Source organism: Ischnura elegans, chromosome 1, assembly GCF_921293095.1.
Source record: "Ischnura elegans chromosome 1, ioIscEleg1.1, whole genome shotgun sequence".
Classification (NCBI taxonomy): Eukaryota; Metazoa; Arthropoda; class Insecta; order Odonata; family Coenagrionidae; genus Ischnura; species Ischnura elegans.
In genome coordinates this window covers 20,615,105-20,631,508 of record NC_060246.1, presented here as the reverse complement: position 1 = coordinate 20,631,508, position 16,404 = coordinate 20,615,105, and the positions used below count along the sequence as shown (strand labels likewise).

General features: G+C 39.0%; 1 protein-coding gene across 1 annotated transcript in view; it reads right to left on the bottom strand.

Moving 5' to 3' along the window:
• Nucleotides 1-6,715: 6,715 nt before the first annotated feature.
• The window catches only part of LOC124156660 (PDZ domain-containing protein GIPC3), a 64,372-nt gene continuing 54,683 nt past the window's right edge, over nucleotides 6,716-16,404 (bottom strand). The window contains exons 5-7 of the mRNA XM_046531320.1: nucleotides 10,711-10,820; nucleotides 9,842-9,923; nucleotides 6,716-7,310 (exon numbers count right to left, since the gene is read on the bottom strand). Coding sequence (XP_046387276.1) covers nucleotides 7,150-7,310; nucleotides 9,842-9,923; nucleotides 10,711-10,820 — 353 coding nt within the window. The 3' untranslated portion in view covers nucleotides 6,716-7,149. The remainder of the gene's footprint in view (nucleotides 7,311-9,841; nucleotides 9,924-10,710; nucleotides 10,821-16,404) is intronic.

Here is a 16,404-nt window from a genome sequence, read left to right as displayed (position 1 = left end):
TCACTAAAGAAGATTTCATAGGGCAGAGGGTTTGTCTGGTCCAGCGCATTAGAAGTTTTAAGTAAATAGTAGGTGCCAATGACTATATAATAAGACTATTGTCTGCAAAATAACCAGTGGCGGATACATATGAGGGCGCGAGCCCCTCCCCCCCTTGCGGGCTGCCCACATTACCTAACATTGCAGAAACACAATTGTAGCTTTTTTATATCATAAAATGACATTTTATTGTATATGCGTATCATCAGTGTAAATAAAAATCTCTTAAACTTTTTTTGCATGTGACTTAGTTATTTTTCATTACGGCAAAAGTAAAGGCAGCTCAAGATATCTTTTGCGCCCCCCCCCCCCCCCTTGAGTTTTTTCTGTATCCACTACTGAGACGAACTGCATTCTTCGCCTCGTGGGTTAAGTTTTCAGCATTTCGTTCTTCTCTTCCGGAATCATGAAAATTGGTACGCAAAGGAAAATAAATAAATATCGGAACATCATGTTAATGGCAATCATTCTTGCTCGGAAGGATAAACGCAGAAAATTCCAGTCGAAGGCTGGTGACAGGTGGAATTGAAGTAGCCTCTCTTTACGATCCCAGTGCTCAACTTTGGACCCGCACATTTTCGTCTCTCTCACTCACTCATCAGTGAAGGTTAGTTTGGATAGGTGAGGGCAGAGCTCACGACGAACTAACGGCGCGTGAGAATGTCACACATTCAGGGTAGGGAACCAGTTCCTTTCCTTGGGCCGTCTCGCACCTCTAGGTTTTTGCTTTAAGGGCATGAAGGAGTTTTGCGCAAAAGGCTTCAAAGTGGGATTTGAACCCGAGACCACTACTACCGAGGCTACCAGGTTCCCGCTCTCCCTACACGTTACCTTAATTTTCATTTTACAGGGCAAAGCGTATCAAGCAAACAATATATAGAGATACCTAATTATCATTGGATGTAGCTCTGTAGGTGTGCTTGAATCATTATTGGAGGTTAATCGAGTCACTTTAACTCTTTCTAACCCAGAGCTTCTTCCGGGAGAAATCAAATTTCAAGATTTTTCACTTCGAAAACTTGACAATTTTGCATGCAATCATAATTATCGTGGCTGCTAAATATTTCGGTCTTAATGTTTACACCACAAAATAATGCGTAGTTTAGATATTTCCTAAATACAGCAGAAAATTCATACATTTTTGGTGTTGCTTACAAGCAACATTGGATTTATAATAGGTTAAAACCCGAAATCGCATTCGTCATAACAGTGCGGTAGAAAGATATATCAAATGACGAAAAAATTAATGTCCTCCATAATGGTGCGTTTTCGCACCTTTGGCCGTAAATGGGTTAAGGCGCTGTCTGGTAAGTTAAAAAATAAAAGCACGCAGAAACGAAATTGCCACCCACTGCTTATGACTTGGTGCAGTGACGTAACTATATGGGGGGGATGAGGGGGATAGATCCCCCCCAAAGCCTCAGAGAAATAAAAATAATATTCAAAACTATTGTCTAGTTTGAAAATAGTAAATTTTAACGTAACCTTTTAATGAAACACAAATTTTAAGTGCCAAAATTATTTCAAACGTATTTGCAGGCATGTCATTTTTACAAAATTTTCCCAAAGGGGGGGTTCGCCCTTCCCCATCCCCCCCAAAGCATATTCCTATAGGTACGCCACTGACTTGTGAGTGCTATTTTGTGGGCTTAATTACTTTCCTCTGAGACTTGGTGGTTGATTTTTCGGTTACTTATCAGCGGCGATGCGTCTGAAGTCCGTTGGCAAGCGGCTCTTAGATATTCATCGATAATTTTTAAACACCGTTTCTTAAGATGGCGAAAAGAACTTTTATTGAAGAGCCACTTTCACGGTAGCCATATTTTCAACTGTTCAAAACATTACGTTGGCATCATCCAACATTGTTGGGGTAATTTATTCGCCTTGGCAACCTCAGCAGGAGAAGGCAGAGGGATGGCAGGGGAGGGCAGAGGTAGCCAAGACGAGCAGCATAAGATTCGCATGAGTGGAACATATACAGTCACGGAAAAGGTTCGTGGAGGCAGCGTAGCATACAATGTCTCAGCCATCACATTATCATAAAGTTCATAGGTGCACACTGATGGTGGTCTTTTGTTCTGAATCTCTGACGATAGTATACGAGAATACCTGATCTTGATGACGGTTTGACAGCTGATAGCAGTTGAAGCTATCGCATTAATCTAAGGCACGCAATTCACAACCAGGCACAGTTCTCGTTTTACTGTAGAATGATCCCACAGTTTTTTTTTTCAAAGGAGTTTTACCAGTCAATGGCTTATTCTTCCAGATTGATTCTGGCACGGGATACCTAATCCAGAAAGCCCAAATCTTCATTACTGTGTAAGTCTTGGGTTACGTTCCGGAATGAGCTCTTACGAAATTTATTTATTATCGATCGTGATAGAGATTGAAAAGTAAATGGAGCAAAATTTTTCCATTTTTCGATCTGTCTCCTACGTTTCGAGTTATTCGCGATGAAAAATCGACGGTCCCCTTTGCACATAACTTAGTGACGCCACGAACTAATGAGACATTGCATGCTACCTACTTTACTTACGCGAACATTTTCCATGGCTGTACATGTTCCTCTCATGTGAGTCTCATGCCTCCCGTCTAGGCTGCCCAGCTCCCCTCCCCTCCGCCTTCTCCTGTTGAGCTGTTGATGCGGTTGCCAAGGCGATGATGTTACCTCAACAAAGCCAGATGATGTCAATGGAAACCAATCTTCGACCTTGGAGTTTAAGTAACGGAATAATGTTTTCATCTATTTAATCGCATGCTCTCGGAATACTATGTGAAGTAGAGATCTTAGGAATTTTCAGCGATGGAGAGTATTCGGAAAAATGTAATCGATTCACCAGTAACGATTAATTCAATGGCTTTTTTAAACTTGGAATCGCTTCTTTCTTTTTCAAATATTTAGTGAGTAAAATTCAAAGTAATCTACTCCTTAACCACTATGCCAAATTTTTGTCATAACACATCGCAGTAGCGAAAGGAGCCATTTGAAATTCAACGGATATTGAAGACGAAAACTCGGATACATCATTTACTAGAAGCGGTACACTGTTAACCATAGGCAGTGGGGTGGCAAGAGGGGAAGGGTCTGGGGGGTCCGCACCCCCCCACCGAAATATAAAAAAAACACAATTACTTTGCTTCACAATAAAAGAAAACAAAAATTGAAAAAATCCTAAATTTACAAAATATTTCTTTGAAAAGTGAAGTTTTTTCGTTTGTGAAAAGTGTTGAAATTAGTTTGAAACCTACCCTTTTTTCCGAAAAATTTCCCCGGGATTTTGGACTCCTCTCACCCCTGGAACGAAATTCCTGGCTACCCCATTGGCCAGAGGTTTAATTAATAGCAGATTTATCACATCGCATATGTTATATTCAGATTACTTACCTATATAATGCACTACAGTAACAAACTTTCGGGTTTATTGATTCATGGAATGAGATTTTACTGCTCAACGCTTCGTTCCCCATGATATTTCAGGAATATTCCATTGTGATCCGCAATGTCTCTTTGCGAACAAAGGACATTGCGAATCGGTTTGGAAAATTCTATAATTCCGTCGTATGCATGTCCATAATTTATATGAGAAATTGGGAAACCTTTTAAAAAATGCTTGCATATTATAAATTACACGCATTTTTGCATAAAGTCAGAAGAATTCCATACGCATTCCTCTGCAATAAAAAAAATACTCCATAGGTACAACAGGCAGGTATAACTAACAAATTTTTGCACATCCCAAGAATAATCTAAAGGTCTGTAGAACATCTTTGGGATACTCGGGATATTCTAGGGTTATTCTATGGGGATATGTACGTAAATCTCTTGGGACGGAAACATCGAATATTCTCGGAATATCACTACGATATTCTGAGAAAACTGAGAATATTCATAGAGTACCTATTCTAATATCTCTTCGAGCATATACTTCACATTCATAGGATATTCCTTTGCTGGGAAAGATTCTTCTGCTTAGAACGTCCCCAAGAGACATTATGATATTTATTTCTTTTTATCTGGACAGACTGGAGGAATAGCGACCATTTCACAAACCTAGAGAACGATAGCATCAATAAACTCCAAGCTACTATGAATTCAGCCGATAGATTCAAATGACACCTAAAATAAAAATAATTGAATAAGAAGAGATAAAAAAACATACTTTTTCCAATAACCGCTGATAAAGTTTATAAAAAATTAAAGAAGAAGAGCTCGATAGGTGAGTAAGGATAGGCACCCACACTTTTTTCTCAGAATGATGAAAAGCTTTTTTACAATTTAAAATTTTTGGAAAAACGCGTTTTTTATTTTCTATTTTTATTTACTTCTTTTTAGTAAAATTTTTAATGTAAATTTTAAATTAATTTTTCAATCCATTTCAATATTGTTTTCATAATTTCATAAAAGTGAGCCCTATAAGGCTACCAAAAACTTCCTTACATAAGGTGCACAATGGCAAAGCCTAAAACGATGCCAGACGAGTCAAGCTGTAAACAACATTTAAAAATTAAAGAAAAAAAATCGCCTTCTTCAGGATTTGAGCATGTTATCTTCTGTGTCGCTAGGGAGACGCATCAACCAATTGAAAGCTACTGAATTAAGGATGAATGAAATTACTAATATTTACCCCGAAGCTGAGCGATCACTTCAAATGTAAACTGTCAAAAATTATGGCTCATACTGGCTCTGAAGTCCAAGGATTAGTATAAGAATGCATTTTAATCTGGTTCTAATCTATACTCAAAATTCAAGCCGATCTGAAAATGGAAAATGGGTAAAAAAACAATCAAAAGATTCCATCGATGAAACAAGCAGATTAAGCAAGTTCAGAAAAGCCATGTAAAATGGGATCATTTCAGCGGCTCTTATAACCGCCTTAACTGGCTTAAATATAAGGAGCATTACACCCTTCAGATAATAACAATTATGGCTTTCGCCATCTGCCGGAACTACTGTCTGGAAAAAAAGCGTCTAAACGAAGCAATCAATTTCAATGCAACAAAAAGCATACGAAGGAGAATTTATTTCTACGTTGTATCATGTACTTTAAAAAATCTTCGGTTAAATAGCATTTCCTGTACTTAATTTTTTCCCAAAAAAGTAAATTTTTTTTGCGCGTAAAACCAAGTTGCCCAACTTTGAGCGCTTGGCATTTCCGTAGTTTTCGTTCCTATAGCTTGCAATTTTGATATAAAGAAGCCACATCTATTATTATCAGTTTTCCGAAAACAAATTATTTATACCGAATTGTAAGGGGGGCAAAGATCAGTTTGCCGCCCCCTCCCCTTATTCTCACTCGCCTCTCCCTGCCCTCCGACTAAAATGTAATACCTCCGTAAGCTATTTTCTGGGGTGCAATAGTTGAAATTACACACTATGTTTGCTATTAAGAAGTTTTATTAATATTATTGTTAAATGATTTGAATTTTAATAATAATAATAATTATTAATAGTATTCTACCGATTTAGGTAGGTTACCATGGAGAATTTAAGGAGCATTCTGGCAGCTTACTCATCCTTCATATTCTTCCCTCGTAATTCACAATAAGGCCTACAGCCTTTCATTCTATCTAAAATAATGTCCAGCACTTCGTCGAATTTCATAATAATGGTTTAATAATTGAACTATAAAATGGAACATCTTGTTTAATAAACTTTTCAAAGTTTGCCGCCCCCTGAACTCTGCCCCCCGGGGGCACGTGCCCCCACTGCCCCGTCCTAGTTTCGAGTCCTCTCACGTTAAACTTTTGCCCTTCTTCTATTCACAATCTTCCCTTTCATTCCATCCGCATACTCCATCTCCCCCCTATTCCCCGCTTTCCCTAGTATTACTATATCTAACATTGTTGTCGGCATCCCGTTCCCACTTAAAATGATGTCAAATTAAAGATTCCTAAAATATAATGACTTAAAAAGTGAACTAATTTCAGCTCGAGTATGAGTATAAATGATCCGAAATGGATCTATTAATATAGCATTGAAAACTTGCGGAGACGGGACGGACATGCAATACAAGTACTGTTGGTAATGTAGGCATATAATTTTACGAGCACATATCTCTCCATAAAATTATATGCTAACATTTTAGGCGCTTAAAAGCAAAATAATAGCTTGACAGAAAAATAAAATTTGCACATACTTTTCTCTTACTCTTAAACCTTTTATTGCATAAAATATTATTGAATAAAATATTCTTGACGACATTTCTCTCATTTTCCAAAATTTCCGCCATCAAAGGAATGGTTATAAATGGATGTCCAGGGGACAGCATTGGACTAGACGTTCGCGCAGGAGAAGTACCCATTTACATTCAAAGAGAAGTAATCATACTTTTGAATTCGATGACCACATGAGTCTAACACTGAGTGGTCATTTCGGTGTGAAAGATTTGCCCGCCATCGCCTGAGGCTGACGTTAAATACATAGGCACGTACGTTCTACACATATAATTGAGCCGTTGATCTGTAAAAATTATCCAGGATTGGGTAAAAAGGCATATTTTTCGAAGAGAATATGATTCACAAGAAGTGGCAGTGTTTCTCACAAATTATATCCTTATTTCATTATCTAAAAAAAACCCTCATTGGTCAAATGGAGGGCCTTCTTTTCCAGTTCGCATTTTTATTGCATCTCCATATATATGGATAAACAACTTTGTCACTTTTGATTGATCGAACACATTTACGCACGCACAGGACTCACTTTTCACACGAACGCACTCACTCGCTAACGCACAAAACAAGAACAGCTGTATGGGGCTCCGGATAGAGAATTTTGGGGCCCCAGGAAGGTCCCTTGGGGAACTTGGGGCCTCGAAGCAACCATAAGGAAAGATACTAGGGGCCCCGAGGACGTCCATTGTGGTCGAAGGTGACGAAGGTATCGGTATGCAGCCCTGAGGGGACTTGGGGCCCTGGATTAGGGCCTTGGGACCCAGGAGCCCCGGGTGCCAGCCTTGGAGCACAAGGGGTGTTCACCCTTTGAAGCCTCGAGAGGCAGCCGTTTTGGACCCCTGAAGGCGGCCCTGGAAGCTCCGTAGGAGAGCCTTGAGCGCGGAGGGCTTTTGAGACTTCGTTGGAGCGCCCTCGGGGCCCCAAGGCGGCGGGCCCTTAGCGCGGCAGTCGTCCGTCGCGAGCGTCCGTAATGGCCCCCCACAGCTCGATGATGAAGTCGTCCGTGAAGGCGAGTTCTTCGAGGTCTGACTTGTCGATGGCGTCTGCAAAGTCCATGCTGTTCTTCTGGCCTTCCGCCTTCTCCCAGATGAGCGTCGCTGAAGCGCGCGGAATGAAATAAAGAAAAAAAGAAGTGAGAAAATGCGCTCACTACAACCGCTGTTTTCATTAAAAGTGTTCTTTTTTAGCATTCGTTCTAGGTTTTACCTGGGGGAACAATGCCCTCTTTACAAAAAAACTTGGCGTATCTTGACTCATCATGAACGAGATCAACTGAAGTCATATTCTTTCAATCACAGCAAAAACCGCGCGTCAATCGATGAATCGATTTCAGAAGACATACGATAGCAAATGTGTCCCCCGATAGATAGGACTACCTTATTTGCTACTCGTTAATGTTAAGAGAAATTTTAGCTTTTCTTTAATAATGATTATTCCAAGTCGATTTGCACCATTTTAAATTATTGTGGATCAAGATCTTTTATGAGTATCAAACTACATACTTACACCAAGTTGTTGCTGACAGGAAAAACTCTATCGAGTCAACACGACTTCATATATATGGTTCTATGCCTTAGAGGATAATTATTGATTTATATCACTGAGCAGTACTTGTGGCCATCCATCATGCATATTAAAATGATTTATGTTAGACTGAAAATGTTCTCTCCCATCTTTTGAAATCCTTTCTATTTCTTTAATCGTTTTCCAAATTCCTTCCGTTTTTTTCCAAGAAAGATGACAAACAGAAGTCCTTCCACGGATGTGGAGAAAAACAAGATTCGAGCGAAATCAATGATTCCTCCCGAACCTCGCGTGATGCATTTATTTTGACATTATGTGATTTCTTATAAGTGGCAGCGGAATATGTCAAGGCCGTGAGTATATAGAAAAATATTTCGGGGTGAGATTTTGGGGTGAGGGTTTTTAACCCACGCGCTCTCATGACAATTTAGGTATTTTTTCACTCCCAGAAATCTCATTCCCGATTCAAGGACGCATCATGCGTTATATGAGAATAAATATCTGTTTAAACTGATTATTTTTTCTATGTAGAACAATAAATACTGTTGAAGAAATAGCATTGCATCAGGATTTATAACACTTATATAATCTCCAATATAAAAGTGAAAAGTATTGCCTGTTTTTTCGTATAAGGGAAGCTGTGTGTAACAAGGAATTTCTTGTATATATCACTACCGTTCACGCGGCAGGATTAGAAATATTACACATAAAAGTGAAACTAGCTCAAAATATTATAAACCAAATTTTTTACATGGGGATGATATAATTAGCTCCTTGTGTGTAGACAGGGGAGTAGAATGAAAATTTTGGGAGGGGATACATTTTGAAGGGAGCACTCAAGACCATATCTCCTGAGCGCTTAGGGGGGATTTGAATACCTACCCCGCTAGCGACGGCTTAGTAGCTAGAATATCAATGGCCAAGTTCTAACAACACGTGTCTCAAAATTTGGCCGGTCTGAGTTAAGACTGCTAATACTGTTCATGAAAAATTAAATTCAAGCAGAAAACAACTCTTTGTTTGCAAATTTATGCTTAATTTTCAGTTTTATGTATTTCTGGTTTTTAATTTCAATTAAAATAATGTACAATTAAAAAATATATTTTTTTTGCGCTCCTGAAGAGATGCTATTTTTGAGATACGTGTTTTTAGAATTTAGCCATCGATATGAATATTACTTCATCCTTCACTCTTTTGGACCGCACACGCCACCTTTTACCGTGAGTTCAATATCCTCCATCTAAACTCCTATCCTCTCGCTTTTTTCCCCTCTCTTCTTGAGGTAGCCAGAGAGCCTCGGTAAAAGTAACGAGATTTTGATGAAACTTTGGTCACATATTCTTTGAAAGACGCACCTTCAATGATCCAGAGAAAAAGGGATTCCCATGTTTTGTTTTTGAGATATGCAACGATAAAAGATAAAATCAGGATAATTTAAAATGGGCTCCTATGGAGAGATACGGTTTTGTCGCACCAGCGAAGCTGTTTGTAACATGGCGTTGATAAGATGGCACTCATCAGAAGCAAAATTTTGAGACAAATCTAAATATGTTCGGGAAATTTATTCGGTGAGGACGTCTTAGCATCATCATCAGGTGATTGACTAAACAACTACCGACCACCTGATGATGACGCTAAGACGTTGAAACCCGGGTCGTGTTCAAGTTTTATTTATGTGGTTTAGTAGAAGTTTCCTCACTGAATAAATTTTGTGATGGAATACCACAAAGTTTCCCAAGATCGTGTTTTATTCTCACGTTCGGGAAAGTATAAGCTCAGGATGAAACAGGAAAGACATTTGGGAAAAACTGCCTGAAACTGGAAAGATGGCCGTAGGATAGTACGCTCGTACTTACTTAATTATTACTTGCACTACAGTACTCATTACTTGCAACCTACCAATATTCCTTCCCTTGATAATGATTGTGGAACAGAAAAAAAACTGGGTATGTGTCATTAAAAATCTGTGATACGTAAACAAGTCGCATTTTCATTTTGATAGAGCTTTCAGAGACAAAATGTTTCTACCGGAGAGGATATTCAACAAAATGCACGAGGTAGCTGATATTCAAAGTCTATCAGTACCGTTCCATTCGCTTCTTACCGAGTTCGGTGTCGTTGATTCCCATGAAGCTCTCCAGCAAACTGTTAATCTTGTCGATTCCGGCTTGCATGGCGTCATCCGGCTGCAAGAAAAATGAAAAAAATCAATTTTAGCGACAAGTGACCGACAAAATAGTTCCCTAGAGGAAACCAAGTTTGAAAATTTCAATTTCCAGTCGCCTCCAGTGATAATGAAGCGTGTTCAGAAAATAACGGCTATAAAGTTTTTTTGAAAGTAAAATTTATTCATTCATCTACATTAATGTTGTCTCCTTCAAAATAGTCCTCATTAGATATTATGCTCAGGGGCGGTCTGGCCAGAAGTCTGGTTGGCCCCGAGCTTAGGAGGCCCCACAACTCTCGCGTATATCGTGAAACGCATGTGAAAGATGTAATAAAATCAGACTCAGATTAAATGAACAAAAGTTTTCTTTGCAATTATAAAATTCTACGTTTTGATTAGTTGCTTCAGTTACAAAATACTCAGTGCAAAATGACTATAAAAAAGAAATTAATTAAAGGTATCATAGGATAAAAAGAGAACCTGATGTTTTTTTGAAAGGGTATTCGAAAATATTATATCATTAGTTTTTTTATGTTTCAGAGCATTTACTAGGAGTAAATTCAATAATTATATACTATAATATTAAAATATAATAATATTTCATAAATTGTAAAATTTCCTTCATGGTATATTTTATTACGAAATTTCTATTTTTTATTAATTTTTATCTAGTTTTTAAGAGTCAGAATAGTGTCAAAATCCTTTACCGGGCACGTAATTTCCTAAAATCTTCCGGTAAGGAGGGCCCCCAATCAGCCCACACCGCCCCTGATTATGCTACTAGGGTTACGAGGATTTAGTCTCACCTCTTGCTCGATGGCGGCGTTGCCGTTGGCTCGCAGCCTGAGCGTCTCCTTGCCCGACCCGTAAGCCTGCTTCTTTCCCTTGCGCGGATCGCCACGGGGACCAATGTTCGCTGCAATCACAGCGACAAAAGAGGCATTTTAGGAACATACATCAACAAATATTTCGTAAATAAACCGACCAGCAATTTTTTGCCGGATCAGCTGAGATTGAAATTTATGAAAAAGATCTCGAATCGCCATTTTTTTCAATTGGGAGCAAAAATAAGACGATTTGAAGTTCATGAATAGCCGAAAATGGCCGACACAAATGATACACTGGCCATTGACAGCAATTTGACAGAGAAGTTACCACCAAGACATTTGAGTGAAAAGCTGATTAATTCTGACCATGTGATGTTTCCACGGCATTGTGATTTCAAACTCCCCATTTTCGATTACTACCTAGTTGGTTACAGTATTGTAGGAGACGAAAGTAACTTTTTCAGGTCTAAGATTTATCTTCATTCATCTTCGACCAGAAGACGTTGGCTGTGGTACCAGCGAAACAGCAGCCTTTTACTATACAGCTACCAACGCGGTAGTAATCGAAAAATGGAGAATGCGGAATTTTGACCCTCTTGATATCATTGACCACATCAAAATTCAAAATAAATTCATCGACTCAGGCGTCAAGCAAAACACTTTTTAATATATGACTCCAATAGGGCAACTGTAAATGACCAGGAATCATTTCCTATTCTCCCAACTTGTAGTTTATTGAGTTTTCAGATAGCTTTTCAGGAAAATGTCAGGACATAGTTGGTGTAAAGTGTACACTGTCCATTCAACTGTAAATAAAATTGATAAACAATTCATAAGGATTTTTTTCTGGCAGTATTCGAAAATGACCTTTCAGTGAGTTCCATTTACATAGTAACCATAAATATATACAGAGTAACCATTCGGAGGAGTAAAGCGCTATGGTAAGAGCATGAGAGGATTATTTCATCCTGAGAAGTCTGCGGTGGTGGAGCACAGCCGTGACCTCGGGCATAGAATATATTTCGAAGAGACAACCATTTTCTGTTAAGAGAAAAACTACCTGCTGGGATGGAGTGGCGAAAGAAGCCGTGAAAATCAGGTTGGAACTCAAAAGACACAACTCAAACACGGACTGAGGATACGTGGAAACCAAAGATTTTAAAGATCTCGGAGTAGAGAGGAAACGAACCTGATGGAAAACGGGCCAATCAGTGACTATAAAGAAGACTAAATAAGTAAATACAAAGCAACAAATAAGTGCAACGAATATGGTTGACGACATTTTTCCAGAGGAATTTAATTTTACCCGATCAATCCGTGTTCCATTACTTAGACCCCATGTGTCCTGCGCGCACCATGAGCGTCCAACTAATAAAGCAGTTTCCAATCCAGCGTGATTAACTTTTTATTTTATTCCCAAAACACCTAATACAGCTCATATAGGCCATTTAATATCGGGGAATTCAACAAATTTTACAGTAACACGTTCACGAACAACCATTCCCTGGATAAGGGAAACTTAACCAGGCGGGACTCGAACCCGCGATCTCTTGTTTGGCATGGGAGGACATTACTCCTCCACCACCGAGGCCGACAATTCTGATTCCTGAATCTGCTCATCACTACATTCAAATTGATTCATTCACTCCATAGTAGGCCCAACTCCGCTAGACCCAACAGAACACCATATCCAGACCTTTGGATAGAAGATGAAGATTATTATTATTACCGGCTAAGGAAGGTTAACATGCAGCATTAGGGAATTATTCCGGAAGTGTCCCTTCCCGATATGGAATACCTCATTCGTTTCACAATTAGGCTTGCTCCCTTTCATTCCAGCTATAAATCCTATTCTCTTCTATCCCCTACCTCGTTTACCAAGCGTTCTACCCTCCAGCAAAGTTTTTTAACATCTTATTCCCGATCAGTGCTCGCTCCAACCTAACCATCTAACTCCTCTGTATCTCATCTAGTAGCTGCGGAAGTTTTCTCTAACAGCTCAGCCCGTCTAGAACTTCGTAATTCCTCTTCCTCCCCGTCCACTAGGTAGTTTTCCCGAGATATCCCTTTCAACAAACTTATGGCACCAGTTTTTTGGAATCCAAATGAGCTATTTTGGGTTCATGAATAGACTAGAATAGAAGATAGATGAAATGAATGATTCTAAACATCATGAAAATCCCCATTAGCGCAGATTGAGCTCATAAGAGGTGGGTTCAGAAAATAACGAGAATTTTAGTTTTTTTTAAATATTTATTTATTCGTCTAAATTTATGTTGTCGCCTTAAAAACGGTCCCCATTAGATGTTATGCAATTGAACAGCGCTTCCTCCAACCCTCGAAACGCTTCTCAAACTCGACCTTTGGGTTGACGGCCTTTAGCTCTGTCAGCGATTTGTTTTAATGTTGTATATGCTTGTAAAACGACGGCCCTTTAAGGTTCTCTCTATTTTTAGAAATAGGGAAAAGGCAAATGGAGCTATGTCTGGTTAATATGGAGGCTGGGGAATCGTCACGGCATTGTTTTTGGCTAACTATTCATGAATAAAGTGCGAGCTGAATATCGCCGAATTCATAAAAATACGTCTAGCCTTAGCGACTGCCGCAGTCAAAGTAAGAAATGAATACAACTGGACATTTTATCGTACTTTCGGGGAATGAATACCAACATGATGAAAAAAATTAAAAATTTTCGGGCTCTCATAACTGGCGATAAATCTACAAATTTACTATTTTCTTCTTCTGAACACACCTCGTCTATATTAGCTGCCAGTCGGGTGGGTAAGCGGCGAGCTCCCTGTTGCATGAAGCGACTATTATAGTCGTAGCTACCAGAGAGTCTACTGTGAGCTGCTACACCTGCACAAGGCCCAAGAATCCCGTGTGACACATTTTCTATGGCTACATTTACCAACAGAGCTCAAGCTGATGTAAAAAAGGAAAGTGAGCAGGCCTGGCGCGTTGCATTTACTAACATGGATTTAGCACATCGATCTTCACCTATTGATTCTTCCGTTTGCCTTCCTTCCGTGCGTTTTCCTAATTTTGCTGTGAGCATTTCAATATAATTAAGTAAATCTGGAGTTTGTAATATTTATCATAGAATACAGTGGAGTAACTAGGAATATTCTTTGGGGGGGGGGGGGGGGGGTGATGAAGGGGCCTGAAGTGGGGGTCACCCCTCAGGCAAGGGGGGTTTCGGGAAAATTTTTGAAAAATGACATGCCTGGAAATACATTTTACATAATTTTGGCGCTTAAAATTACCTTTAAGCAGATGCAGTTATTATAGGTCAAAACTATAGAAAAGATGTAAATGTTTTTTTATACCTCTGAGGCTTTGAGGTGGGGATCTATCCTCCTATTTAGTAGTATAGTTATTCCACTGATACAATATGTCTTCGCATATTTCGACCAGATGTCACGAGATGATTGTAATTCGCAATTGAACTGGAAAGACTCTACCACTCAGACCGGCCTCGTTGCACAGTCGGCTGAAATCGACAAAAAGCCTGCAGAATTAAAATATGACGTTTTTCGAGGTAGGCGCCTGACATTTTTCAGCAATATTCAAAAATGGTTTTCAATTAGTGAATGGGATGAAAATTTCCGTGTAAATTCGCCGGTGTCCATTTAAAGGCTTATGGCAAAACTTAATTTGAAAACAAGAAGAGAAGTTCCTCAATTGCAGTTGTCTCGAGGCGCCGTTGTGGCGGGTGTGGAAATCAAACAGACCTCAATCTCGTTATAAACATCTGCTGGGCCCTCTTTGTCTGTGAATGAGGAAACGAGGGTGGGAACACTGAAGAAAGGGAAGAATTAGGTTCGGAGACTCACGCGAGAGTGAAACGTGGAATTCGTTATCGCGACGACCTTACCATATTTAGCGCATTCCCATCAAATCGCATAACACGTCCACGAGACAATTCATTCTACGAAATTCAGTATAAATAGCAAACAGCCATTTTTATCTCAGAACGGTCTTTTTTTCCTAAATCATAAATTAAGATGGAAAATTATTTAAATATTGTTATTTTTATTAAAAAATATATTACAATAAAAGGAGCGTTTTCAGCAGACAATCAGGTGTCTTTCAAAAGCATATAGCAGTTCAATTCTTCAGGTCATGGCTGTTCACAGTAGCACACATAACACAGCGAGCAAATACCTTTCATTCCAGGGCGCAGGCGTCTTCGCTATGTACTACACCCGCAAGAGACAACAGTTTTTCCATGAAGCCACTGCAAGTGTTGCGATTATTTTATTTCGTTTCATCTGATATCAAATTACTTTGAGAGAAATGTTTGCTTTAGTTAAACACAACGCTATCATCAGTTAATATTTCACTTTTTTTAATGGTTCCCTCTTTTTCATATTTTATCCCACAATTTCTTAACAGATTCCTGTATTTATAAATCCCATTTCCTATTAAAAAGCATTTTTTCGTAAGGGCTAGCTCGTAATTCCTCGCAATACTCGTTCTACGCACCAATCTCATAATCCTCAGCCTAATCAACACCCATATCTCAAAAGATTTATTCTATAATTCTGTTTCTTTCCCAACATCCATGAATTGCACCCGTGCAGCACTTCACATAAAATTTCACTTCCTCGTTAGAATGCGAGGTGCTCAAGTGAAGTAATCAAACGCAGTCTACTCTATAGATGGAAGCAAATGAATTCCTTGGGCGCAGTCCCTTACATTATAGCTCGGTCCCTTATTCGATCACTCCCTTATCATACTCTCACGCTGAATTGACTCTCTTGCCAGAGAGACCTCTGGTGACTCTGCTTGCCAGCCTTAGGCGCATTAACCCCTTCCACTTCTATTTATTTTCCGAATATCGTACTCCTGTTCTCCATTTATTTTTTTCTGTGGTTCTCTTTTAAATGTTAGGTAATGAAATGATATTTTGTAATTTGTTATAAACGTAGAACCGTGAAATAAAATGTGATTATTAAACATGGAGAACACAGCTATCCCTACTCCAAGAAAATCATTTTAATCCTTCCAATGCATCATGTTTCATGAAATCTGAACTATTTATATATACTGTGAATGTTTTGACATTGTTAAGCTTTCAAAATAATTACAATGTTCCTCCAAATAGTGCTAAAATTATGAAAATCCGATGACGAGATACACTCATCATTGCGCGGTTTGGCATCGAAAGTTCATGACGAGCTAGACTCGTCATTACAGCGCAAGGGATTAAAAGTTGTTTAGTTGATGAAAAAGAGCCAAAATGGGCGAGCCACGGTGTCTAGGGTTTGCTTTTTTTCTGAGAGAAGTGTCCTGGGTGAGGAAAATTTATCAAAGAGGCAGAGTAAGGATTATAGTTCCAAGTGTTAACTGAGATTTGGAGAGTGAGGAAGCGATTTTTCGAGGGATAATATTGCGTATGATGGTGTCTATGGGAGGGTTTTTAATTCACTTTAAATAGCCAAGTTCATAAGAAACAACTCATCAGATGATACATACGGAGTATGTTTTTCTATGGAAGCGAGGCTTAGACGTTGGCAGCTGCATAGAAAAATGAAAAGGAAGAAACTTTGTGCTTTCAAATGAAATATTAATTCACACATTTACGCGACCATGGTTTCAAAGTAAGACGTCATCATCAGACGTCATCATCACGTGATGATGACGTCTTACGTTGAAACCATGGTCGTG